Source organism: Aphidius gifuensis, linkage group LG5 (genome assembly GCF_014905175.1).
Source record: "Aphidius gifuensis isolate YNYX2018 linkage group LG5, ASM1490517v1, whole genome shotgun sequence".
Taxonomy (NCBI): Eukaryota; Metazoa; Arthropoda; class Insecta; order Hymenoptera; family Braconidae; genus Aphidius; species Aphidius gifuensis.
Window position 1 is genome coordinate 14,891,536 of NC_057792.1, and position 27,634 is coordinate 14,919,169.

General features: G+C 25.4%; 2 protein-coding genes across 2 annotated transcripts; one reads left to right on the top strand and one right to left on the bottom strand.

The window, feature by feature from the left end:
- Nucleotides 1-17: 17 nt before the first annotated feature.
- On the top strand, nucleotides 18-2,113 carry LOC122857739 (inositol polyphosphate multikinase). The gene is made up of 4 exons (XM_044160080.1): nucleotides 18-723; nucleotides 787-963; nucleotides 1,046-1,306; nucleotides 1,397-2,113. The coding sequence occupies exons 1-4, from the start codon at nucleotides 561-563 to the stop codon at nucleotides 2,044-2,046; spliced, it is 1,251 nt and encodes a 416-aa protein (XP_044016015.1). The 5' UTR covers nucleotides 18-560; the 3' UTR covers nucleotides 2,047-2,113.
- Nucleotides 2,114-2,714: 601 nt separating this feature from the next.
- LOC122857735 (division abnormally delayed protein) lies at nucleotides 2,715-27,458 on the bottom strand. Its single transcript, XM_044160075.1, has 8 exons — nucleotides 26,764-27,458; nucleotides 22,886-23,029; nucleotides 21,441-22,002; nucleotides 20,382-20,580; nucleotides 8,856-9,160; nucleotides 5,363-5,495; nucleotides 5,132-5,270; nucleotides 2,715-5,032 (listed from the first exon to the last, which is right to left on the bottom strand). The coding sequence occupies exons 1-8, from the start codon at nucleotides 26,924-26,926 to the stop codon at nucleotides 4,905-4,907; spliced, it is 1,773 nt and encodes a 590-aa protein (XP_044016010.1). The 5' UTR covers nucleotides 26,927-27,458; the 3' UTR covers nucleotides 2,715-4,904.
- Between the last annotated feature and the right edge of the window lie 176 nt (nucleotides 27,459-27,634).

Genomic DNA, 27,634 nt, shown 5'->3' on the forward strand with positions numbered 1-27,634 from the left:
TACGTATGTATATTTCCATTAACACTGTCACCGATAAGTGGACAGTATATTGTTAGTATTACAAAACATTTGATAACATTTGAAAGTTTTTTTTTTTGTTTTATCTTGTATACAACCCTCATTTTTATGTAAAAATAGTCTGAAATTTTTTAATTCACACAACAAGTGTTTCGTTAAAGTATAACTTACAGTGCCATAGTAATTATCAATCTAAACATTAACTATTTAAAACAATTGTGTTTGTTATTTTATTTTATTAAATGATAATTAATCTCTTGAATTTATAATATCTAATGAATATATAAAATGACGTCATCTAGCCTTGTGAGTGTGTAGACAACATTTTTGGTTTCCCACGGGTTCTCAGTCTTTACTGTGATTAAACAAATAAAATTTATTTATAAATAATTTCGAATGATAACCTGACTACTTGTGTTTTGAATATCCCGGTAAATTTGCCAACCGGAAGTTGCATATTTTTCTAATTTTGATAATTGCGCCAAAAAACTTGAAAATAGTTTTTATTTAATTTTTTTATAAATAAAAATTTTAATAAGTAAATGATGGAGAATAACTTTGAGAAAATGAAACTCAACGGAGAAGAAGTGAAAGAAGATGAAGGTCAAATCATGATGAAGATTAAAGCATGCTTGCCTTGTGGAATGCACCTACTAAAAACTCAGGTTGCTGGACATCGAATGGACTTGAAAAAAAAGACCTTTGGTATATGAAAAAAAATAATAAACAAAAAGAAAACACTTGATAATTAAAATATTTTTATTTCAGGTATTATTTGTGAGTCTGAAGAAATTATATTAAAATCAGGAGATAAAAAACACTTGAGAGATCGTGAAATTGATTTTTATGAAAAAGTTAAAAATTCAGATGATCCTGTTTATAAATCATTGTCAAAACTTATACCTAAATATTGTGGAATAAGAGAACTATGTTTATTTAATGAAAGTAAGTTGTTAATTTTAAAATTAAATTGTATTTTTTATCTTTTTAAAAATTGTAATAATATTAAAATAAATATATTTTCTAGCTGTTCAATTTTTGGCCTTGGGTAACACGACATCAGGCATGTCAGAACCTTGTGTTATAGATATAAAAATTGGTAAACGTACATGGGATCCACTTGCTGGAGCAAATAAACGTGCATCAGAAGATAAAAAATATGCTGAATCAAAAAGTGCATATGGTTTTTCTATAACTGGTTTTCGAATGATTGATGTTATGACTAAATGTCTCAAGGTATTCGACAAGAATGATGGAAAAAATTTAAACTCTGAAACTGTTGTTGAAGGTACACTTGAAGAAAAGCCAGTCTATTTTTAAAAAATTCATAAACAATTGAATAAAATATTTCTTATTAATTCTAATTTTTTTTTTACAGCATTAAAAACATTTTTAAACATAGCACCAGATCGTCCACCATGTAGAAATTTATTGATAATGTTACTGACATCACTCTGGAAAATTCTTGCATTTTTTAGAACACAAAAATTACTAAGATTTTACTCGAGTTCAGTATTAATTGTTTATGATGCAAGTAGACTTCGACATGCACTTCGTACTAATCATCAAAATGAAATTGAAAAAAGATATGATTATTCAAACATACCAACAAATTATCCATCATGGTCCAGCTCTGCAAACATGAAAGTTGATAAAAAACAATTAAAAAAAAGTTCAAGCTCTCATAATTTTAATGCACATGAAAAAGATAACAGAATATTGACAAATAAATCAAAATGCCTGGAAATGAATGGACATGATAAAAAAGTTATACACACACTTTGTCGTACTCATTCGGTTGAAAATAATTATGATTCTGAAATGATTAAAATGAAACAGGATTATACATATGTCCTGAGTGAATTGATGAAACCATCTAAACCATATCCAGACTGGGTCAGAGTAACTATGATTGATTTTGCTCATGTTTATCCGGCAGAAGACAATTCTGTAGATAAAAATTATCTAGATGGTATTGAAAATTTAATAAAAATACTTGAAACATTTTTGGATAATTGTCAAAATTAATAAGGATTATATTAAAAATGAACTGATTATAATTTTATTATTGAATAAACATTTTTATTGCTAGAAATCAAGTATTTTTTTTTTTTTTTTTTTTGTTTTAATTATACAATAAATTGCCTTTAGTTTTAGTCTTAAATTTTTTTTTTTTTTTTATATAAATTACAGGTAAATAATAATTAAATGATTAATTTAATGTTTGACTAAAGACATTTTTTATTATATATATATATATATTCTTTTTTTTTTTATTGACGGTGAATTATTTGCTAATTCAATTTAACAACTTTATTTTGCATAATGTGCTAAATTTGCAGTTGATGTAAAATCAAAAAATCTTTATTTATGTTAAGTAGAAAAAAAAATTTAGCTATTTTTTCTATTTTTTAATTTTACATCAAGTGCATATTGGCGAGTTTAAAAAAAACCATTGTTTATTATTACAATTTTTTTTTAATTTATAGGGATGTATTCTTTCACTAAAATTTCATCAAATTTCTTATGAAATATTTGACTATACATTGCATAGTTTCATGTATATATAGAAAATAATTATTTTTTGTTATTAATATGCTGATGTTATGGTGAACAATTTGCTTAGTAAAAATTATTTGCATACATGATAAACAATGCACAGTAAAATACTTGTAAGAGCGCTTTTTAGTGAAAGAAAATTCCCATAATCACAGACGTCCGCCAAACGCAGTAGGCATAAACTAATAATACGTAAACTTTACGTGGCTATTTAAAAAAAATATTGTTTAAAATGAAAAAAAATAATAAAAACTTATTACAATGATAGCATATAAAGTAAGTCAGTTTGTTTAGTAATTGAGGATTAACAATATTGACGGTTATAAAATTTTTAATGAAAATAAAATTATTTATCATTTGCTATATTTAAGTGCATCCAAAAACAATTCATTACTTGAAAGAGAAAATAATTTTACTTGTTCTATCTTTCTCGTGATGAAACATGTTTTTGGATTTTCTTTTTTTTCCTTTTCTCTCGCTAGTTTGTTTATTTGGCAGATAAAATTTTGTTTAAATAAAATTTTAAAAGCTATTGTTATAAGCTCAAAGTCTAGTCAATTTTTATTTTAGAAATTAATTTTTTTCTTGTATATATATGCTCAGGAAGACTCTACTTATTGCTCTGTATTGTTTCGAAAAAGCTAAAGAAATATAAAATTTTTTTTTGCCTAATAAACAAACCAACGATTGAAATACAAAGTTTCTACAAAGTTTAATTCTGTTTTTTTTTTTTTTTTGATTTTTTCATGATTATTTTTCAATAAAAATCGTATTAAAAAAAAAAAAAAAGTTCAACTAGTATTTAATGGCTGAACAATGCTTCATTGAACATGATCATTTAGTAAATTTTAAGTTTTTTTAAAATTGGAGTAAAGCTTAAACGCAAATTAAATTATAATAACATAACGCACTATGTTGTTTAAAAATAATTATTTATATTTTAAATAATTAGTAATTACATGATTTTAATTATTTATAGTTAAATAAAATAATATAAAATACGTTAAAGAAAAAAAAACAATATTTTTTTTTCTTTTTCAAATATAAATACATCAGGCACACACAGAAAATTAAAAAAAAATCTATTTACAAAATCATTTATCCAGCATACAATTTAATTCAATAATAATATGGATAATAATAATAATAATAATAGTTATTTAAATTACGTCGAAGTTTATTGTTCTTGCGAATAAAATTTTTGGATTTAAAAATTAAAAAAAAAACATTAAGAAGAGAGCAAAAAACAAGATAAAAAAGTGTCGAAAAAAAACGAAAATTGTTTGAAAAATTAAAGAAAACCGGATATAAATAGCAGAAAAATAATAATTAAATTTTTTTTCATTTTTAAATGATTATTGTTCGGTAGAAAAAAATATTTTTAATTCACATATCCACATGCAACAACACGCTTCGTGCCAGTCATTTAAATTACTTTTAAAAAATTGTACGCTTTTGTTAAAACAGTTGCTTTTACGTCACACGTACCTGCGCGGATTTTCAAATAAAATTGACTGGTATTTAAAACCGATGCTGAATGTCATATTAAATTGTAGAATAATTCCTCCAAGAAATAAAAATTAATTAAAAATTTTATCATTGACTCAAACGAAAAAAAAGAAAAAAAAAAATCACACGACGGACAATATTGTATTATCGAAAAAGGCACAAACGTTTTTTATATTATTATTATTATTTTAAACGTAATCTGCAGATTTACAGTATGTGAAAAAAAAAAAAAATAATAATAAAAGATTAATTCGGCTAATTAATCAAAAAGACACAGTGTTAGGCCAACGCGCCGGCACGCAGCACACAATCTAACAATTTTATTTTTTTTTTTCTAATTGAATATCATTAAATCATTATTTTCCATCTTTTATACGAGTTAACGATCAATAAAATAATTTTTAATTGATATTTTAACACAGCTATTAATAAACAAGAAAATTTGATATTTAAATTTCTATCAATTTTAGAGCGTTAACGTGTTTCTTTATATTACTTTATAGAGAAAAAAAAAATAGCATGGCAGTTAATTAATTAGTTATTTTTTTTTTCCTATAAATTATTGAGTTATTACTTGTTTTAATTGGCGAGGATCCATGTTGTCCTCAGACGTTAAGTTGCCAATATAAAAACGTAATTATTTTGAAGATGGATAATTTACGATTTACTTTCATTTTTGTCTCACTGTCAGTCAATAATATCGCTCATGCGCGCAGATTGTTTTTTTTAATTCAAATTTTTTATCATTGTCCTTTTTTTTTTTTGTTTAAATTCTTCTACAATTATTTTGTCAATTGATTAGCATCAACTTTTGCTTATTAATTTACATAATAAATTAGCAAAAGTAATGACAATAATCCAATTGATTTGGTCATCATGGAGGCACTACTTGATGGAGGTTTTGGAGTTTCTGGTTCTGGTACTTTTGGTTCCTCTGATGTGATTCCTTTATTAGAAAAAAAATACAAACAAAATTTTATTAATATTAAGATTGATGATGATTTAAATTTAAATGTTTGAAATATTTTTAAAAATTTTAAATTACTTGGTTCTTGTCCAGATCCAGATGATCCATCAGGAGGATCAGATCCATCACCAGATGTAAGACCAGATCCATCCAGTTCTGGCTGATCAGAGTAATATACATTGGGATCTTTATCCCATGATAATCGCGACTCTATCATCTGTTGGACAATAATTTTTATTTTTTAATTAAAACATTTATTTTTTTTATAATTCAATTTAAAAAATATTATATACATATTATTATACTGACCTTATTAATATGTTTTAGTTGATCGATAAGTTGACTTGTGTTGGAATTTAGGTATGATGTCGTGTTAATACCATTAAATTCTGGATTATATTTTTGAGCATTTAAACTCGAATCAACGACAGCTTTTGTATACCTAAAATTAAAAAAATTCATAAATTATTTAAAGCTTTATTTTTTTATATTACAATGATAATTAATTTTGATATTTGAAATAGCATTATTTGGTAAAATATTCAAGAGAATTAATTTTTGATTACACAAAAATATTTCCAATTGGTTTTTTCAAATTTTCAATAAACGAGAGATAATTAAATTTTAAAACAATAAACTTCACATAGTAACAAGTCATGATTTATAATTTATATTTTATTTCAAAATTTTTCTATCCAAAAAAAACGTTTTCAACTCAAATCTTGCCTTTCAAAAATTTATTAAAAATAATTTTTTAAAATTGATGTAAGAATTATTGATATGACTTTTGTTGATAGTCAGGGATATCAAAAATAGAATTTTTATGTGCTTTGGAACAAAGTACGTGATATATAAATAAAAAAAAAAATATATATATTTTATAAAAATAAGATTTATCAGGCGTCCAACATGACAGTTTAAAATTCGTATTTATTTTTTTTGTTTCGAGGCTCGAGTATATTTTACGTTTTTTTATTTTTTACAAAAACTTCTTTTTTTTAATAAATTGTTTAAAAAATAAAAAAAAAAATTTTATATGTGATTTATAGCCATCAAGGTCATTCAAAGACATTTATTTATTTATTTATTATTTCTATAATAACTTGTTTGGTTGGTTATTTGCGTGACTTTTGAGGTCGTACATAAGCAAAGCTGGTAAAGTCATGATGAAGATCGAGCTATGACATAATAGTACAAGCAAAAACTTGGTCCAGATATTCTCATACATGAATAGCAAAAAAAAAAAAAAAAAAGAGGGAGATGAAAGAGTTCAAGGAGAAAATTTTGTAGCGAAAAATAAAAATGTGGTGTTACAGTCTGATAGACGTCAAGGCGCCCATGAGTCTGGCAATAAGAGCAAACTGGTGCCACTCTGTCGTTTACGCCAAACATATATATACATCCAACAATATTATTTTTCTTCTTATTACTATTATAATTTTATCTTTATTATACTGCGCAGTGTAATTTGTATATAGGGCATTCCAGGTCAGATTGATTAATCGTAAAGTGTATACGCCTATTCTTGTGGATCAATTTGTGGATGAATTTTATTTCAAACATCTTGAAAAAGTATATATTATCTATCAGGAACAGGGAGAGTACGTGATTTTTGTATGAGCATGCATGAAGAGGGTAGTTCTTGACCCGGAAAAGTGATGACTAGTCAAAGAAAAATTGGGAGAAGATGATCCATAAGACGAATTGAAGATGACCCTGAAGCAAAGTCATGTTTTTCAGCTGTCAATAACTAGAACAAAACAGTATAATAAAATAAAAATCAGTACATAATTTTTTGGTACATATTTGCTGGACCAAAAGTAAAACAATTGTCGTCATCCACTGGTGCCTGATTGTTTTTTTTTATTTTCCCAAGCTCCACTCCCAAAGCCAATTAAAAAGCAATTTTGGAACATCGAAAAAGAAAAAGATCAACTCGAACAAAATGTTGTTTTGATGTCTCGTAAAAAATGCAGCTCTTGTTCTACCTCGGAGTAAAATTTTTTAACTCGACTCTAAACGACACTTTTGTTCCTCGCTATGAAATATTTAATTTTCAATATTCAAAGATGAAAAATTAATAATCATTTGAGTGATAAATTATATAGCTCAAAACTAGATAAATAGTTTAAATTTTTTCTATCGAAAAATATAGAATTAAAACACATGTGTTGTTTGTTTTTTTAAATTTTTTTTAAAGCTAGAAAAAGTGAAAAATAAAATCTAATATAATGTGGTTAAATGTGATACATAATACACTCTTTTGGGAGGAGTATTATTCATATATATACACAATATTATGTATTGATCAAACTAGATTCTTTTTGGAAATGAGTCAGTTCGAAAATCACAAACTCGTTTACGCATGTGCGCGAATAAAATGCCAGTCTTTATTTCCAATGGCATCTGAGACATTATTTTCTGCGATGGCCCCGGGCAGAAAAAAAAAAAAATCAATGAAATGCAACACATAAGTGGTATACAAAACAAATACAAGCTATTTCCTTTCATCGAGTGTATATAAAAAAATAATACGCAAAAATACTTGATACTCAATGAAACATTACACAGTAAGTTTTTAAATTAACAACTTTATTTTATCATAGTTGATGATAAGAAATGTATATGATGATTGATCACTTGCCGTTTGACTCTTGATTCAATCATCAACAGATCATTATAGATTATTGGTCAAGCAGAAGAACAAGAGAGAAATAAGAGAGTAAAAAAAGCGCAGGGCATCTGGTTCAAGGAGAAATTCCAATATGATTTTGTTGCTGGGACAACGAATGAGCCAGGGTAATTTAAATCCTTTGTTGATTTAAATTTTAATATATTTATATTGTCATTTAATTAACAGCATTGGCATTGCTATTGCATCATATCATGAGAAATTGCATCGAGTAAAACAACAACTCAATCTGTGTAAATATATATTTTTTTTTTTTTGTGTGAATGATTTTTTTAGCCACATGACAACTCAACTAAATTTATGACATTTCAAATTAATATAAATAAAAATCAATTGATTTTGCAGAGTATATTTTACAAGCAATATAAATAAATATTTTTTACTATTTTTCCATCATCAAATTGAAACTTTGATCATAAAATATACACTTTTATTAAATTTTAATTTATAAATTAAATCAGTGTTTTAATAAATAAAACTAATTAATTTTTTAAATATTTTTTATTATATTTTAAAAACTATAAATAAATATATTTTTTATTTATCAATTTGGTGTGCCAAGTGAATCATTGAAGCAACTCAAAGAAGCTTTCCGTTGAGGATCTCTTCACTTGGTTCTTGAGTTTGTTAATCGATCTTAAACCGCACATATTATACCGATATATTAAGTTAACTAGCTCAATGACTTGTTATTTATGTTAATTGTATTTCAACTCGTTATACCGTAATTTTTTTTTTTTTTTTCTTTTTGTTTAATTTACTACTCTATTTGATGTACTATTATACTCCATTATCAAGAACAAGTAGAATAATTTTGTCTTGAACAAATAAAAAGGGAATATCTGTTTGTTTTAGACTCCAATTGGTATTTTATATTTAACATAAATTTACAAGTCAAAAAAAAGTTTTCAATTGAAATAATTGTAGCTTCACCTGACTGTTATTGTGGAAATATTTTACTGAATTTTAAAAAATAAAGAAAAGCCTTTAAAAAAAATTATCCTGGTGATAATGATTAATTTTAAAAGAAAATAAATAATAAATATAAATTCTAGTTTAAATATTTGCTCTTTGTAAATATTATAATATATATCAAGTTGATATACTCACTCTCCAATACGTGCACCATTCCAGCATTCTGTATCAGGATATTCAGCGCATATAGAGTCAGCCAATGTACCGTAAAAAGTACGAGAACCAACGATACTTGCTACAAAATTACCAAGTTGTGTTTGTAAAGGATCTGGACGATCAAGACGAAAATTGCTGGTATGTGTTACAGATAAACGATCTTCTATATTTGATGATCGCATTAAACCAGATGTTACTCCAGCTTCTTTAGGTGAACTGTGATTGTCAAAATCACTCAGAGATCTACTCTTTTTTAGCTCATAACTACCACAGGCTTTTTTCACCTGAAACACAAAAAAATATAGATATTTTTAATTATATAAATTTCAAGTTATTTATACTACAAAATAATATTATGTTTTATATTTTTATTTTGATGATTTATCAATGATATTTTACATTTATTATATGAAGAAATTTATACAGCAACAATTAATTATGGTCAACTTAAAAAACATTGCATGACTAAGTAAATTTATTTTTTTTTATTAAAAAATTTAACTAGTTATTTAAATAACTGAATGTCAAATTGAAATTTAAAAAAATAATAAAATTAATTTATTAAATTGTATAATTTTTTTTTAACTGTGCATGTCTGTATCTCAAAAAAAAAAAAAAAAAAAAAAATTGGCTTTGTTATAATCTTATCGTTAATTTGCAATTTGTATATTAAAAAAAGTTTATTTTTTTTTTTTTTTTAAATTTAGAGTCAACTTGTACAGAAGCTAGAAGATTTTTATTTATTTATTTTTTTTCTTTCTCACTGATTAAGACAATGATGCTTGCTTGCCACCCAGTGTGGGCGTAAACTTGTTATTTTATTTTTATTTATTTGTATTTTTTTTCATCGTCATTTTCACCTTTTTGCCAAACTAAAATTAAATTTATGTGCGAGATATAGACACCAATGCTTTACATGTATATTATTATACACACATATATATTTTTGTCTGCCCACATAGGTCGTATCGTCTCCCCATCATCATCATCATCATGATTATCATGGTGAGTCACACAATCCTCACACTGTAGCTGCTATAAAGTTAATGTATATTCAACCGGATATCGAAAACTGATTCATCGTCTCGACAAGTAATTTAAAAGGCTTCACTTCAATCAAATTACAAATAATACATCCTTATTTATTACAAATTAGAAATGAAAAGAAACAATACATCTACTCAATCATTGATTTATTTAAAAAAAACATTTTTGCTTGCTAAAAATATATTTAACATTATGTTTAATAAAAATAATAAAATAACATAATAAATATGCAAAGAGTTAAATAAAAAATAAAAGAAAAAATACGAAGAACACCCAGATAGTCGGTGGGTCCAAAGTTTCCTGTCCGTATCACAATTTATTTCGTATCTGACATCATTACTAACTCGGTAAAATTGCCGAATTTTTTATTAAAAATAATAAAAAATTATCAACTTTTTATTTTTTTTTATTTTAAATATATAATAAAAAAAGTAGTGGGAATTATAAATCATGTATTAGTTGACTACTTTTTCGAGTATTGCAAATTGAATGGCTAAAAAAAATATATAATTTAATTATAAATTAAAAAATAGTATCAATAATTAATTTATAAAAGAGAAAGAAATTTATATACACAACAAAGGCATGTAATATCCAATTATTGTAATCTGATTACAAAATCAAATACATTTTTCATGTAATTTTTTTGTAATCTCATGAAATTCTTAAAATTCTGATTTAATTTATAATTTATTTTCGATTATTTTCATATAAAATGTAAATAATTAATTTAATGTTGTTATAAATTTATTGCAATTTATCAATAATTATTATATATAGTAATCAATTGAAGTTTTTTGTAATCAATGAATGATTTCATAGAATTTTTGGGATAATCCTGTGTAATCTTTCCGATTCAGTAATCTGAATTCCAATTTCCATCAAATTATTGGCACAGTATACTCCCACGATAATTTTAAAAAATTTAATAATAAAAGTTATAATTACTAGAAAAATATTTAGATAATTTAAAGCTTATTTTAATTCTAGGTGATATTTTTTAAAATTTATTTTTTGATATTTTTGTCAAACGGTCATTTAGTTTGTGAAAGTGAAAAATAATATTTTATTTTTTAATTCTTCGATGAGACTATACCTTGTATAGGTTGTATTGGGTTGTTGTATATATATAATAGAGCAAAGCAGAATTGGAAGCGACGCATGGGTCCGTTCAGACCCATTTCGCGGCAAATCAAAGACACGGTATTTAACTGCTACACTGGACACAGCGGCCAAAAGGATGTGTGGAATGCGAGGGTGCGCCTCTCATCTCTTTCATCTTGTTATTTATATTTATATTTTTTTTTTTTTTCAACGACATTCAAGTCACCCTTATACGTGTATTAGCTCACCTTTAATATTTAATATAACTCGAAATAAATTTAAAGTTTTGTAAGAACATCTAACAACTCTAATCGTTGTGGATAAAAAAAATTTAACAGAAAAATTATATAAATTAAAAACTTAAATGGCAAAACATGTAATGACAAAATTTTTATATATGGTTTAGATCGTTTGATAAATAATTCAAATCATTATCATTTTTTTCGTCTGGAATTTTTCTAAATTATTACTATCAAAAAATAAATAATAAAAATTCCAAGTTTGTTGCTAATTTTCTAGCTGAATTAAAATTTCAATTTAATTCGAAATTTACTATTCTCATGGTGGTATTTCATTTTTGAAAATCAAAAAAAATATCCTTTGTTTATATTTGTATAACACTAACTGTTTGAAAATTTTAAAAAATTATCTTCTGCTCTAGATCTCGAAAAGACAGATTAAGATTTTGATAATTCCAAAAAAAAAAAAACATCATGTTAAAGACTCTGCCAGTATCTAAAAATCAAACATTGTCGGAATATCAAATGTGTTTTGAAAATAATAATACATACATCTAAAATGGCGGTCTTTTACATTCTCCGAAATTCATTCTTAAGAATTCTAGTATATAACGGACTATTTTAGCGATTACTCATAGTATCCTTATACCCTCATCATCATCTTTGAAGAATCAATGATATCATCTAACAAATGGCAAACGCACAAGAGCAAATTCTCCTTCAATTCATTTGTTAATATATTTTTTTTTTTGTGTCATTAAACCGTGTCAAAAAACTTAAAAAAATCTTCAATAAATTTAAGAATATTTTTCGATTCAACAAGAAAAAAAATTGATAAAAAAATTGATTAATTTCAAGAAGATCAAGGAAAGAAGTGTATTAATTTACATGGAATACCCCATACATATTTTTAGTTCTTTAAACCAGACAATATTCATCATTGATTTATAGTTTTCATGATTTATACTTCACTTTGTTTTTATCTCAACAATTTTTCATAATTTTTCATATTAAACCAAGTACAGCTCGTATGAATGCATGACACTAAAAAAGACTATCTGTCAAGGATAATAATCAGGACTTGAAACATTACTCTGATGTAACAAATTAGAGAACAATATAACATGCGTCATGCTAAAAAAAAAAGAGAAAGAAAAAAAAGTGCTTGAAGCGAAAAAGTGAGTGATGAATAAAAAACATGAGTGTTAAAAAAAAAAAAAAATAAAAAGTTGGCCTTCAGAAATTTGCTGAAGAACTATATAGATTTTAACACAGGCAACATAATCACGTAGCAACACATAAACTGCTACAACTAAACTACACAGCAAGAGCTTTTTCAGCTAAATATTCTTCACTATTGTCTTCCGTTCTCTCTTTTTTTTTTTCTCAAGACTTATTGAGACAAAATGTTGCTTCTCACACATCGACGCTCAGTTTTTTTCGCCCCATTCATCTATTTTTTATATATATTTTTTACTTTGTCTGTCTTATACATTTTTTTTTCTCTTTTACTATTCATTATTTCTTGAAAATTGAGGAAAAAAACACAACAACAAATATATATGAATTTTATAATATGAATAAATGCGGGCATTGTGTATGATTTGAGGATGGTGAGAGCTTATGGTGGTCATCTCTTCAGTCTTCATGTGAGAGTTTAACCTGCTGAATAACGAAATAGACAAAGAGATGAAAAAGAGCATTGTAAAAGGTACACTATATATGTATATATGAAAACAATAATACAAAAAAGAAAAAAAAATGATGAAAAAAAAAAAAAGAATAGAAAACGTTGTGTGCAGGCAAAAAATTTCGATGTGTGTGCGAGTTCGTTCAGGTTTTTTCAGGCTCGTTCACCAATTCGGACAATTCTAACTTCTTTTTCAATCTTCTTTGATCTTTTTTACGGTCATTTTCTATCTTTTATTAATCTTTTCGACCTTCTCTACATTCCTTTCGATCGGTTGGTTGGTTGTTCACTGCTCTCATGTGTCAACTATGAACAACATTAGGTGGCCCGCGATCTAACCACTCAACAGTGTCCAATTTTATATGCAACTGTTTTTGTTGATTTCTTGAGATGTTAATCTTTTGGTTTTTTTTTTTTTTTTAACGAGAGAGAAAAAAACAAATGTTATGGCTTCTCGATGATACGACTTGTCTAGATTACATGTGTCGAAAAACCGACTGAAAACTTAACCTATTTTTGTATAAGGTTACCTTCTTAATTAGCGTTTATGACTTTATTTACAATTTAAAATATATTTTTGGTTTATTTTGACGTTCTGCATCCGAAAGATATTTATTTCTCTCAAAATATTTATACATTTATCGTATTAAAATTTGCATTTTTTAATTTTGCTTTTGCACTTTAATTGAATCGTTCAAATAATAATGATATTTGGCGCGTAAATCGTCTTGATTTAGTCAATTTTGATTTCTAAATTTGATTGTCAATTTATTATATACTGTAATTAGAAATGTTAAAACTTTTCCATGAATTAATAGAATTAAAATTTTAATGACAATAATTCATTAAAAATAAGTTATTTTTTCTAATTTTTTTTGCTAATAATAATAAATTAATTTGAAAAAAAAAATTAGATTAAATAACTATTTATTTTTCAGGTAGATATTTTATTTTTAAATGCTGGTAAAAAAAAAATTTACTTTATGTATTTAGTAACGTCTTTAAGTATCAAAAACCAGACTTGGGTCGTTGACTTTAAGAAGTAAGGCAACTTGCCAATCTTACAGCCTCAAAATTTCATGTACTTATATAGTTATCATGTTACATTTAAAATGAATTTATTGAAAAAAAAAAAATATATATGTATATTTTTTTTTTGTCAAATTTTATGGATGGTAAAAGATTGGCTTTCATAGTCTGCCATAACTTTCTCTCCTTGTCTGTCTTTTTTTTTTTTTTTTTCTCTTGAAGAATTTTTATTTTTTCATTTGAAAATTGTTTGAAAATGCAAGGTCTAGAGACCGACTAGTCAGCAGGTGCATAACACAATGGGTGCCCACTTGGGTATAGTACTAAAAGACTTGGGTTTTTTCAAGACTTTTTGTATAAGAAATGGTTCTTTCAAAGTTGACGGTCAAAACTCCCTTAGTCATCGCCAAGAACATGACAAATAATAGTTTGTATATGTGTGTCTTTCACTATTGAAAAAAATCTTCATTTTAAGTAAAAACCTTTTTTTTTAAATATTTTCAAATATTATTCTTTTAAAAGAGCCAACTAAACGACAAACTTCGAGAATATAATAAGCACAACGTGACAAATACCACAAATAAAATTTTAAAAAATTATTAAAAATTTGTCATAAAACGATAAAAATATAATTCGAAGAAAATTATTTTAAATTTGGAAGTCTTGTGACAGGTGTAAATGTAAATTTAAAATATTTGATTTTTTGTGTAAATTGTATTTAACAGTTTTAAAAAATGTTCAAGTATATTGTTGTATTAAATTGTTGGGGATTATTTATGTTAAATTTTTTCATGACAGTATTATATCAAGCTAAATATTTATCATAAAGAATAATCTACAACTTGACTCTTGAGTGGAAATATTTCTATATACATTGATATCATTAGTGAGCAAAATATCTGATCAATCAACAAAAGAAAATGTTTATATAGTGTTCAGTTTATATAAAGAGTTAAAGACAAATTGGCCAGTCTGATGTTGAATCAATCTTCTTTATTATTTAATTTAAATTCATTGTTGAAATTAATCATAAAATTTAAAAGTTTACGCTTCAAATTTCAGTTACGTAATTGTACATGAAGAGAGCTAGGTTTATTTTTTTAAAAAATATCATTGCAATGAAAAAAGTAATTAAATATTTATAATTGAATAAAAATTATATTGATGGAAAATTACAGATTAATTACAAAGTAATATACAAAAAAATATTTCCTCCATCCAATTGTATTATAAAATTAAATTTAGAAATTTATAAATACAAAATAATATCAATAAATTTTATACATGATTTAAAAAAAAAATACAGATATTTCAATAAATGTTATTTAAAATTAGCAAAAATATATTTTTCTAAATAAATCCAACCTTGTGTTTAAAAATCTCGCAGCTCAGCGCCAAAATAGAATAAAAAAAAAAGCAAAATACCAAAGAATTTTTCAAGATAAATTTATCGAATAGTTGGTCTGGGGTGAAAGTACTGGATGAGTAGTCTTCTGATGATTTTCGTGTCTCGTTTTAGTTGAGATATAGAGCCAAGTATATATAACAGACAGTTAAACTTTTAAACTCATCAACATGTAGAACGAATGTGTGACGACTTGCTCACTAAATTGTTTCACGCGTCAAATATTTATCTACATTTTTTTAAACACCAGTTACTATTGCTGTATCGTTTGTAGTTGGTATATTTTTATCAATAGTTGCACGAGTTTTTTACTATATAAATGTTTTTGTTCACAATCAATGCATGGAGATATTAATATTTTTTGTTTTGTTTTTTCGGAATCATTGACATCCCAGGTTCAAGCACTAGTTTGCGTTTTAAATTATAAATAATAGACAACATGATTTAATTAACTTTTCTCTAAAATTATTCTTATGTTTGTTAAATAAAATTAGTTAAAGATTTCCCTGGGCAAAAAAAAATAAAAAAGCAATAATTTTGATCACTTGACCCCGCATATGTTACCCCACAGGGACAAAAAGGTAAAGTGGCTAAAGTTGCACCCTGAAAATTTTTTTATTCAATGAATAGCTGAACCTGGATATCCATTTCAGTTTAAAATGTAAAATTTTGAAACTTACCCGCAAAAAAAAATTTTTGAACCGAGGCCACGCAGGTATAAAAAAAAGCACAAAACGCGCCGAATAACCGGTCAGTTTTATTGTGCACATACGTATATAGGCATCTGAGTATCGAGTCATTGAACTAATGGTAAAAATTTGTTCATCCACCAAACAGTTTAATTTCTCAACAATTTAATTTGTCAACGAGCAATATTAAATCAAAGAAAATCTACGAAAAATAATGCCTAATTTTCATGAATATTCTGCCGACAATGTCGACATAGAAAAAAACTATTTAAATTTTCCATCAATATTTTTAATTATTCGATACAAAATTAAATTTCCATTACCATATAAAGCTGATTAATTTTTTAAAAGTCAAAAACGAAAATGATTTGTATTCCTGACAATATAATAGATAAAAAGTGTTTTAAAGAAAATTAAATAAAAAAAGTAAAATTATTGTGAGCAAGAAGAATCAAGTGCAAGTGTGCATTTGCACTTGTATTTATATACATCAATGATATATATAAAAAGAGAAGCATACAAAAAATATAACAAGTATAATGTGAGTAGAAGAAACTTGCTTCTAACTGTGTATACAACACTACAACAGCCAAGCAAACTGCAGATTATAATGCCCTCAATAAGTTTATATTTTTTTGCGATATTAACTTTTTTAGCGTTGGCAAAATAACAATAACTCTTCACTGTACTTTTAAATAAACTAGATTTTATAATTTGATAAATAAAATTAAATAATTTTATAAATTTACTAATAACTTGTAATGTTAGTTTTAAATTTTTCAGCTATTTATTAATGTAAGTAAAATTTATTGAAATGAGTCAGTAAAAAAGGAAAAAAAAAATTTCATTTTTTCTTGCGTTTCAAGAAGATTCCTCATTGAAAATTAATCATTTTTAATAAATAAAATAATTACATTAATCTGTGTCTCAATTAAAACATAAAAAATTAATTAAAATTAAATTTTAATTTCTAAATAAGTGCGTATAATTATGATAAACAAAAATCTATCAAGGTCATCTTATCTGGAGAATTCATGATTTCCCATCAGATGGAATTTCATGCAAACTGCAGACCAAATGGAAAGGCAAGGGAGTGAGGACTGAGGCAAGAGGAGGAAATCGATTCTCCCACAAGAACAACTATAGCAGCAAGGTACCGGAGAAAAAAAAAATAAATATAAAAAAATAATATAAAAGAAACAATATATGAAGAATGAAGAAAGAAAGAATTCGGACCAACGAAAATAAGGCACCCGTGCCAGACTAAACTCATGCTACAAATATATATACATTTATACTATATACGAAGCCTTGAAGGGCTGAAAAGAATAATAATGAGACATCCAAAAAAAAAAAAAACATAAAAAAGTAGAAGGAAAAGAAGAGAATGAAATAGTAAGTTGAAGTGAAACACCGATAAACAAGTCCTGGTGAAAAGGAGACCGTGTGCGAAGTTTATACTAGTACAAAACTGCCGCGACGAATAATAATGAAGAGTGATAAAGGGGGGTAAAAAGGGGGGAATTCAAAAGGAGTATTTAAAAAATATAAAAAATCATCTTGAACTAAAGATACACTGGGGCACACCTACAACAACCTTCGTATAACAATCATTTTTCCTCTTCGAGTTGTGGTATTTTGTTCTCATCTCCACCCACAGTTTCAACTTCGCATATATTTCATATATACATGGAGCGGTAGATTTAACAGCAGCCTGGAGGCGAAGAAGGCAAAAGGCCAGTGTGGAATGCAGACACGTAATGCACGCAGAATGCAGTATTTTTTAATGCCATCAAAAAAAAGAAACAGAGAACAAGAACATTTTTTATTTTTTCACATAATCAATGGAAGATTTGAATTTGATTATTTGATTTGGCATGGAAAGCAATGACCTGTCTTGAAAATTTTCGAAACATTGAATATGATTATTCAGGTGAAATTACAAGAAATGAATTTTTTTTTTTTTATTTAAAACTACAGTCGATTTGAAATGCAATAAATTTTATTTTTATTAACTCGATTTTGTTTTTTTTTTAATTTAATTATTAGACTATTGATATATTTTTTAATTGAATTGATATTATTATTTTTATTTATTTTATTTTATTAGTTTAAAAAAAATGTGATATGCGAAAGTTGACACTTAACAGTTTATTGCGACAGCCGCGGTTTTGAAAATTTATGAAAATACAGGTTTTTTAATTATCACTTCAAGTTAAATTTTGAATAAAAAGTATTATTTTTTATTGAACATGTCTACTATTAAAAGTCTTCTAGAAAAAATATTTTAATACTTGTTTATTTATCCTTTTTAATGACGAAATAAATTTTTCAAATTCGTTTGATTTTAGGATTATATTTCAACAGTTATAAATGACTTGTGATGTCTGTTTTTTTTTTTTTGACTAACCAAATACGTGAATTAAAAATTATTTTATTTAGTGTCATGTATACATAGCATGGATTATTATAATAACGAATGTTTAAAGTCCATTTAAAAAAAACTTTTAGACCAAAAAAAATAAAAATATTATTTGCACACGTTTAAAAAAATTGGATAATAAATTTATATTTTTATCAAAAGTTTATATTCAATTTGTTCATAAATTACAGAATATTTAGCTAATGATAAAAGTCAAATTTTTATATGTAATTTGAAATTGTGAATATCAGTTGTGTGCACTGAAAAAATCTACAGAAAATTTGTGCATTTGTCTTGGATAAAATTTCAGTCTTTACCCGAATCCTAAGTCGTTTTCCCGAGTTAACCAAAAATAATACTGTTTAAGCGTTAGTTAAAAGTAAAAGTGTACTAACAATTAATTTTGTCAAGTCACAATGTATTTAGTTTTTGTTGGTCTGGAGTTTTGAGGACCTCCTAGTTGTTAAACCAATCGCCCATAATGTTTGTATCCGGTCGATTCTATATGATACTTATTATATTCTTTCCACACGGGAAAAATATTAGTAGAATTTAAAAAAAAAAAAAAAAAAATACAATCAGACCTGGCTCTTCTCTCAGACACACCTACAAATTCTTCAACAAATTTTGTGTTTCTTACAATTGCCGAAAAAAATAAAATTTCTATTTTTTTTTTTTATAATTTGTTTTTCCGGAAAATTTATTTTGCAGGTGTAAAATGGTACGAAAATTCGACAGTTTAAATGGAAAATTTATACATAAATTAACCTGGCCTACTGTTGAATAGAAAATATTGTATTAAAGTACAGTTGGACCACTAGTAGAGAGGATAAGTCAAAAGCTGCATGCAGCCTAAGCATGCTGCTTAAGCTGCAATTTTTTTTTTTTTTCTTTTTGTCATTTTAACTAGAAAAAAAAAAATAAATAATTATTTTTTAAATTCAGTGAAAATATTCTTTTCTTTTTTTTTCTTCAAAAGAAAAATAATAAATTTGTTTTTTATAACGGTAAATTTATTTTCTTAAGAATTGATACGTTAATTTTAAATTAATTTAATTTATATATTTTAATAATTATCTTGAGAGAAAAAAAATTGCATTAAATATATTTGAAATTATTTTTTTACATGGTTAATCGATTTTGAACGATCAAAATCAGTAAAGTATAGAAAAAATAAAAACATGCAATGGTACAGTTTGAGATCGCCCGTGTCGCCGTTCGCACGGCTCCGTAACCCGTGTGAAACTTTTAATTAAGAGCCGCGCATCGCAGGCACCTTCTTCGGCGAACAAGTTCCCTCTCCAATATGCCACATATTATACATTGCCGCATATATACTTTGGTAACCAAGAGTGAATAAAAAAAAGACAAAAAAAAATATATATAAATATATTGAAAAAAAAAAAAAATTTGCTTCTTTTTCTCCGTCTTTCTTACCATATATGATGGTGAGTCGATTTATCTTGGAATGTATTTTCAATTTTTTTTTTTTTTCTTTCTTTCTCATGCTTATACAACCAATGTGATCGGCTTTATGTTTTATAATTGGTCAGCAACGAATAGCACGTTGTCGTATATCGCGTGCATGAATTAATTCACCGAGTTTGTTAAGTTTAAAGTCTCATATATGCATGTAACCCTCACACAAATAGAGGGAACTCAGCATCCGGTCAATCCCAGATAAATTCAAATTAAAAAAAAAACAACAATTTGACTTGTTATTTTTATTGCCAGTATTTTATAATCAATGTACTTTCGAAAATTCAGTTTGTACATGTGGGAAACCAAGTGACATAATTTTTTTTTTTTATCAATAATAAAACTCGTCTTTACCATTTTGAGAAAATTACAAAAAAATATATTATCAATATTAAACTTACCTTTTCTTTGAGAGCTGGTCCATTTTTCATAGCGTCCATGACAGCTGCTGATATTTGGGCATCCAAATTTTTGATAGCTTTTTCTGCATTAAAACCCAAATCTGCTTTTCCAACAATTGAAACAACCAATCGTTCAACACCCTCAACATAGCCAGACCATGCAAGATCCAATTCAGATGCTGGTTCTGTCAAACATCCCCTTAAAAAAACAAACATTAATTAGTAATTTATAAATCATTTAATGTTTCTAAATTATTATGAAAAAATCAAAGTGATGTTGCTCATTTTTATACACTTAAAATGACAAACTTGTTTTATCATTGATTTACATTTTTTTATCATTAACCCACATACGCTCGCGTACATGAAGCTTAATCTATATACAGCTGGCACCTATGTGGTGACGTCACTTACAACATCATCTTGCTAAAGTAATAAGCAAAGTTTTACTCATTTTTTTTTACATCGCCTTTTTCAGTGTTTCGTAGAAAAAGTATACTATTCGCATTTAACATTTCTTTAGCATTAATCTACATAGAACCGATAAAAAAATTAACAACTAAAAATTTTCATAAGAATTTTTTTGTAAAACTTTCAGCTTTGCTCTGACTCTTCGTTAAAAATTGTACTGGCTTGAACCCTCTATGTTATAATTACGTCATACGATTGAATTACACAAACTCCTTCCTTTTCTTGTTAGCCTCCCACTGTAATATTTATATGCGATGTATGTAGCCCCACAAAATTATTGTGCGTGAGTTTAATGTTCAAGCTAGACAGCATCTCACACAGACTCTATTTGTTTGTTTATTATTATCCAAAAAATTACGTAATTATTTACAGAGTTAATTTAACTCATGACAAAATAAAATTTATAAAATTGGTACAAATTTCTCTATATGTTATAGTGTTAAATTTACTTTCAACCTAATTGGTCCCACAAAAAGAATTTTACATTGTTTGATATAATCACAAAGCCCCACCAGCGATAACCATTTAAACTTATCAAAATAAATTCTATATTTTTGTAGGATAAAAAAATTTAAAGAAAAAACTTACCTCACAATATTTTTGCAGAGTCCTTTGCAGGCGGAAACTGATGAATGACCTGAGCACTTGGGACAATAAGCCATTTTTAACAATCCCTCATTGCAAAGTATCTGATGAGAACTAGTACTTTGAAATAAATTTGAATCAATTTTTTCAAGTACTGTTTCACCAAATTGAAGTGCTTGAATTAAAACTCTCATTGCTTCAAGACTTTTGCTTACAGAGTGTGATATTTGCTTTGGTATTTCTCCAAATGGCTGTATACCATCAATTGATTCATAAAGACATTCTTTAAATTTATCAGTAAAATCTTGATTATTTGGATTAACAACATGATGATAAGCAATTGGAAATAATTGGGTAAAAAAATTATTTAAATGTTCTTGTAACATCATACGTTGTGATTGTTGAACGTCATCGGGTATTGTTGTTGTTAGATTAACATGATCGATCATCGCTTGATAAAGTGTCCTAATTGATGGCCTGGTGAGCAATGACATTGAACGATAGACTTGTTCAAATAAATTTAATGTTTTGTTCTCAGATTGTCGTGCCAATGTGGTCACAGTTTCTGCAAAAAAAAAATCAAATCAAATCAAATTAATGACAAATAAAAATAAAAAAAAAATTGAATAAATATTTTTCTATAAATACAATTATATCTAGCATCAATTACACTTGATACTTTTGCTCGTTGAAGTATTGATTTATGATTTTCAATTGGTGAAAAGGACCACCGGTTTTATTGGGCCAACGGTTTTTTTTTCCATCATTTTTCAATTAAATTTTTCTCTAGTACATTTATTGCATTTTTAAATTTAATTTATATACAAAAATTTAAATTATTTATAATTAATTTTCAAGTGTACGCTTGTATGCTTCCTCATTTGATATATATAAATTCAAAATTACTACCTCAAAGCGGCCATGTTGCATGAGTCACGTGATGGTAACATCTCAACACTACGACATAGTTTTGCAAAGGTGTGTGAATGCACATGCATTCCCCGAAAAACAGGTCTTTTTTTTTTTCCTTCTTTTTGACGGTCTTCAAGCATGCTGAACCACATTTTTCAACATACACACATATATAATCTTTTATGGTTTACAATGGTTTATATTGTAACTCTCCTCTTAAAATTCTAGCATCTTCAAATTTCAAAATGACATGAATACAACTATTTTTTATTCTCTATATTTGTTTAATTATTTTTTAAATAACAATATCAATTGTTACCAAGTTTTAAAGAAATTTAATTTAAACAAAAACCGATTTTAAATATTTTATTTATTAAACATTACGTAAAAATTTATTTTTTAAATTTAAATACATCGGAGGATTATTTTGTTGTTATTTCAATTTAAATTTTTAACGATTACTTTTTTTTATAATAACTGAACTAACTTAGATTTAAATTTTTAAAAAATTCAAGGACAAAAGTGTAAATACATACCTCTTACAGTATCAGCGGTCCTTGCCAGGTGGCCCTGGAGTACCCTACTGTGATGGTGGATGAGACTGTGAAAGTTTGTACGTGCATGGTCTTGCAATTGCTCTTCTGCTTTTTTACTGCAACACTGTCCACCACAAATATTTTCTAGAAAATAAATATATAAATATATTAACTCCACAATAAGAATAATTTTATGCGTGATTAGACATGGTAAAAAATGAATAAAAAAAAAATAAATAAACAGGAGTTATAATTTGATATGAGTGGTAGGCGTTACTGAAAGTCTCTACGTGTCTCTTTATAACAAGCACCCATGTATGTTTGACGACAGGTGCAAAAATTATTGCAATAACATATCTATTTATTCAATTATAAACTATTATCCTTAACAAATTGTTTAACATAATTTATTACTTGTTTATTATCGATAAATTTGTGTAATCATGCAAGAATAATTGTATAATTTACATGCTAATTTAATTGTGAATAATATTATTTTTCAATAGCCTATATTTTTATTAATTAAAATTCATTAATTTATTTTAATTTTTAAGCTAACAAAAGAAATTAAAACTTTAAAATTACTTTAATATTAATTTTTATAAAATTATTTTGCAATAATAGAAAAATTTAATAATACATTTATAATTTCTATCAATTATTTATTGTATCATTTCTTTGTGGATAATGTAATTATTTTAAAATTAGCTATGAGCAAAAAAAATTGAATTAAAATTAAAAAATTTAATTTGAAACAAAAGCTAAATATTTACATCAACAAAATATAACAGATAAAAGAATTCTTGTGACAAATAATCCGCGTAGACATAACATATCCTTAACAGATTTTTATCATGTCAAATTCTTGGAAATAGTGAGTTAATCATGACTCTACATATACAGTAAATTAACCTTGTTTACACGCCCGAATCTTTTGATTGAAATTAAAAACATCACCAAGTAATTTCCAAGCAAAAATTCTTTGGTTTCGATAAAATTCATTCAGCTAAAAAGTGTGGTATTTTTCATTTTTAAAAAGACTGCGAGAAGCTTTTATTTAATACGGAGAAAACGTGGAGAAATTGCGGAGAAAAATATTTTAAAATTTGAAGAAAACTAGATAACTGAGTATAACTTTTATATACAGCTGTATAATAAAAAATAAACTAAATTTTATTTGTTTATTTTTTTTATCAATTATAATGTGATGTAGATAAATTTAATGCGAGTTCAATAACCTCAGTGATCTGTGTTCGTAAAGATATAAGACGACACCTCTTTGTGACTCAATAAGGATCAAAATGTTATTGTATATGTATACCAGCTTCATATATAATTTATTTAAAAATAAACAAAAAGATAATCCAATTATTGTTATACTTGAAATTTTAATTCTCGCAGCTTTAGAGATTAGATAATTTATAATATAATAAAATGCTTTTTATAAACGTGTGAACTTTTTAAATAATAAATTTATAATTGTTTTAGTAATTAATGAAATGCAAATTAATGTTGTTTTTTATTTTTCTCTTCTCATTTTTCATTTTATTAAATTATTTACCAAGCTTATTAGTAATATTTTTTTTATACTATAGAATTAACGCTGATGTGAACCTGTAACTGTCGTTTTAAAATTTTTCAACAAGCCTAACTAGAAACATTCTAATTTTTAGAAATTTTTAATGATATTGTTTTTATTTTAGCTAAAAAAATTAACAGTCAATTAGGACGTTAAAAAACGTCATCAATTTGGGGTAATAAAAATTCATAAAATTTTTTTACAAGTACATGAATTATTATAAATTTCAAGCTTTAAAATAAATCTAGTTAAATTTCTATTTCCAATAGAAATTTTATTTCTATAGCCAAAAATTATTTTTTTTACTCCAAAAAAAAATACATTACATTTTAAAAATAATTAAAAATACATACTTTAATTCTGTGTGCAATTTTTTTACTAAAAAAAAAAACATATTTTTCTTGGAATTTAATTTATTTTCAACTCATATTATTTGTGGAAAAAAAAATGTATTTTTTTGTGCTAGATACTGTTTAGTTTAAATATATATGGATACTTAAAATTTTTAGCAAATTTAAAAATAAGGTCACATATGCTGAGTTGATGATTTACTTGAATACACATATATAAATCGAAGATTGTTCAGTGATGTGTTTCATTCAAAATTAATATCTCGAGTAAGGGTAACGACCTTTCTATAAAATCCATCAAGTCATTCTTAATACATCGACAAGTTGACATGTCTGCTCCGTACAGTTGAACAATATACAATATAACAATCAAATATCATTAAATAAAAATTATTAAACTAACAGCAATGACAAATTAATTGCATGTTTATATATATGCAAATATTTAAAATGAATAAAAAACAAATATTTAAATTGCTTGCCATCAAGATGACATGTAAGAGGAAAGTTTTTTTATATATTTTTTTTGTTTTGCTAATTACTTAATAAATTAATATAGAAATAAATTAAATTCTATACAATTTTATTCAACAACAAATTTACAATTAAGTTATTTAATTTTATTTTATTAATGTTTTAAAAAAATAAAAAGCTTGCTTTTAAATAATAAATTTATTTATAATAAAATAATAGACAAAAAAATATTTCTTAATTTATTGTTGGTAATTTATTTAGCTTTTTTTTTGCAAAATAATTATTATTTATTATCTGCTACCATACTCAATGAGTGCTGCGTGATAAAAATAAAAAACGAATGCAGAAAAAAAAAAAAAAGTGGCAATAAAAAACGAAAGAAAAAAACGTCATAGTAATAATATGCGAACGTGAATATAAATATAAAAAAATCTTTTGAGTATATACGGAACAGCGACATTTTGTCTGGCTTTGAGATTTTTTTATGCCTTTGAGTCTGAAGAGGCCTCATTTAGATAATCATCATCATGATCTTCTTTTTATTTTTCAAGTATTTTTTTTTCGTTTTATTTGACAATTGAAACACTTGAATTCAAGTCTATTGATCATTAAAAGATATGAAATTTTGTCTCTATGTTGTTGAATTTTTTTTTCCATTTGTTAAGCAGGCTTTTAATATTAGTGATAAAAAACAAAAAAGTATAATTGATATTTATATAAAAGGCTGAAATTTTTTTTTTTTTTAAATAATCTGATTAGATCCAGTAAGGAGATCACTTGACACGTTCGGTGAGGAAATCCCTCGCATTATTTATTTCAGCACGTGCTGAAGAAATATTTAAATTAAAAAAAGATAAAAATTATATATAAAGAATAAATTAAATTTTGAATAAATACATTTTTTTATTTGTTGATAGCTTAATATAATTTTAGCATTGAAATAGTAATAGTAATTTAAATAATGATAAAAGAAAAGAAAAAAATAAAAGGATCATTTAATTTATTAATTTTCAGTTAAAAAATTATTAAAAATAATAATTTCAAACTGTCATTGTCATTAATTTCAAGATTTATTTCAAATCTATATTAATTTTTATATTGAAAATTAAAAAAATTCAAATTATTACAGCTAAATTTGCAACGAAGGTAATTTTTTTTTTCTATATAGTAAATATATTTATCGAAATTTCTCTGATGATTACTCGATATAAATTTTATTCATAGATACATTAAAAAATTATAAAATGAATAATTAGCAAAACGAATTAAATAATTATTTTATTGAATATTTAAATGCATTTAATATTGTGTATTGAATTGAATGAATCGCGAATAATTAATACAAGCAGCAAGTGATAAATCCAATACGATAAAAGATTAAGTAGTTTATTAAATTAATTTGACTATCTGAGCTTACAATTAATTTGTAATTAAAAAAATAAAACGACAAATGTATAATGTAAATTAAAACATACTCGTGGTTAAATCCTTTTGTTTAATTTCATCAACAGTGACATTGAGAGTTTCAAAAAAGGGACGAACAGATTCACATTTTTCATTACTCCTTGATAATCTTGATGAACGTGATAACACTCCACAGATGCACAAACACAAAAACAATAAAATTATTAACCGCATGGTTGTTTTATTTTTTAAATCTTCTACTTTTTTAAATCACTAAATCACAAATTATTTTTTAAATCACTTTTTGTAATTTTTCCTATTAAATTTTTCAACTCAATTTTAAAAATAATATTATTTTCACAATTTTGTTTTAAATAATTTCATAGTGTAACACACAAGCTATAATAAAATAAAATAACTAGCACATTTAAACGGGCTTTTTATAAATGACTAAAATTCAAATAACTCCAAAATTAAAATTATTTATTTGTTTAATTATAAACTATGTGTTTGTAAACCACTAATTTGGCACTATTGTGAAATTTGCTAATTTTTTTTTTTTTAACAAGTATAAACTATATACATTTTTTTTTTTTTTTTGCAAAATTTAACGAACCGAAATACAATGGCTATGAAAGGACCGTGTCTGGCGCACAACTGATCAGTTTGTTCAGGCTTGTTACTTGTTAGGAGAATTTGTTAATGGAGGTGGAAAAATAAAATAAGAGGTGGTTTCCAAGTTGATGCAATACCGCTTGGAGACGCCACTAACTTGACCAGGTGTTGGGAGATAAATTCAAGGTGAATAAGAAAAACGTCTGCAGGTGTAAATGATGTCAATTTCTATTGGATTTAAATTAAAAAAAAAAATTGAAAACAGCTATAGGGAAAAATAAATAACAATTAAATAATAAAAATTTAAATTATTTTAAGCAATATAAA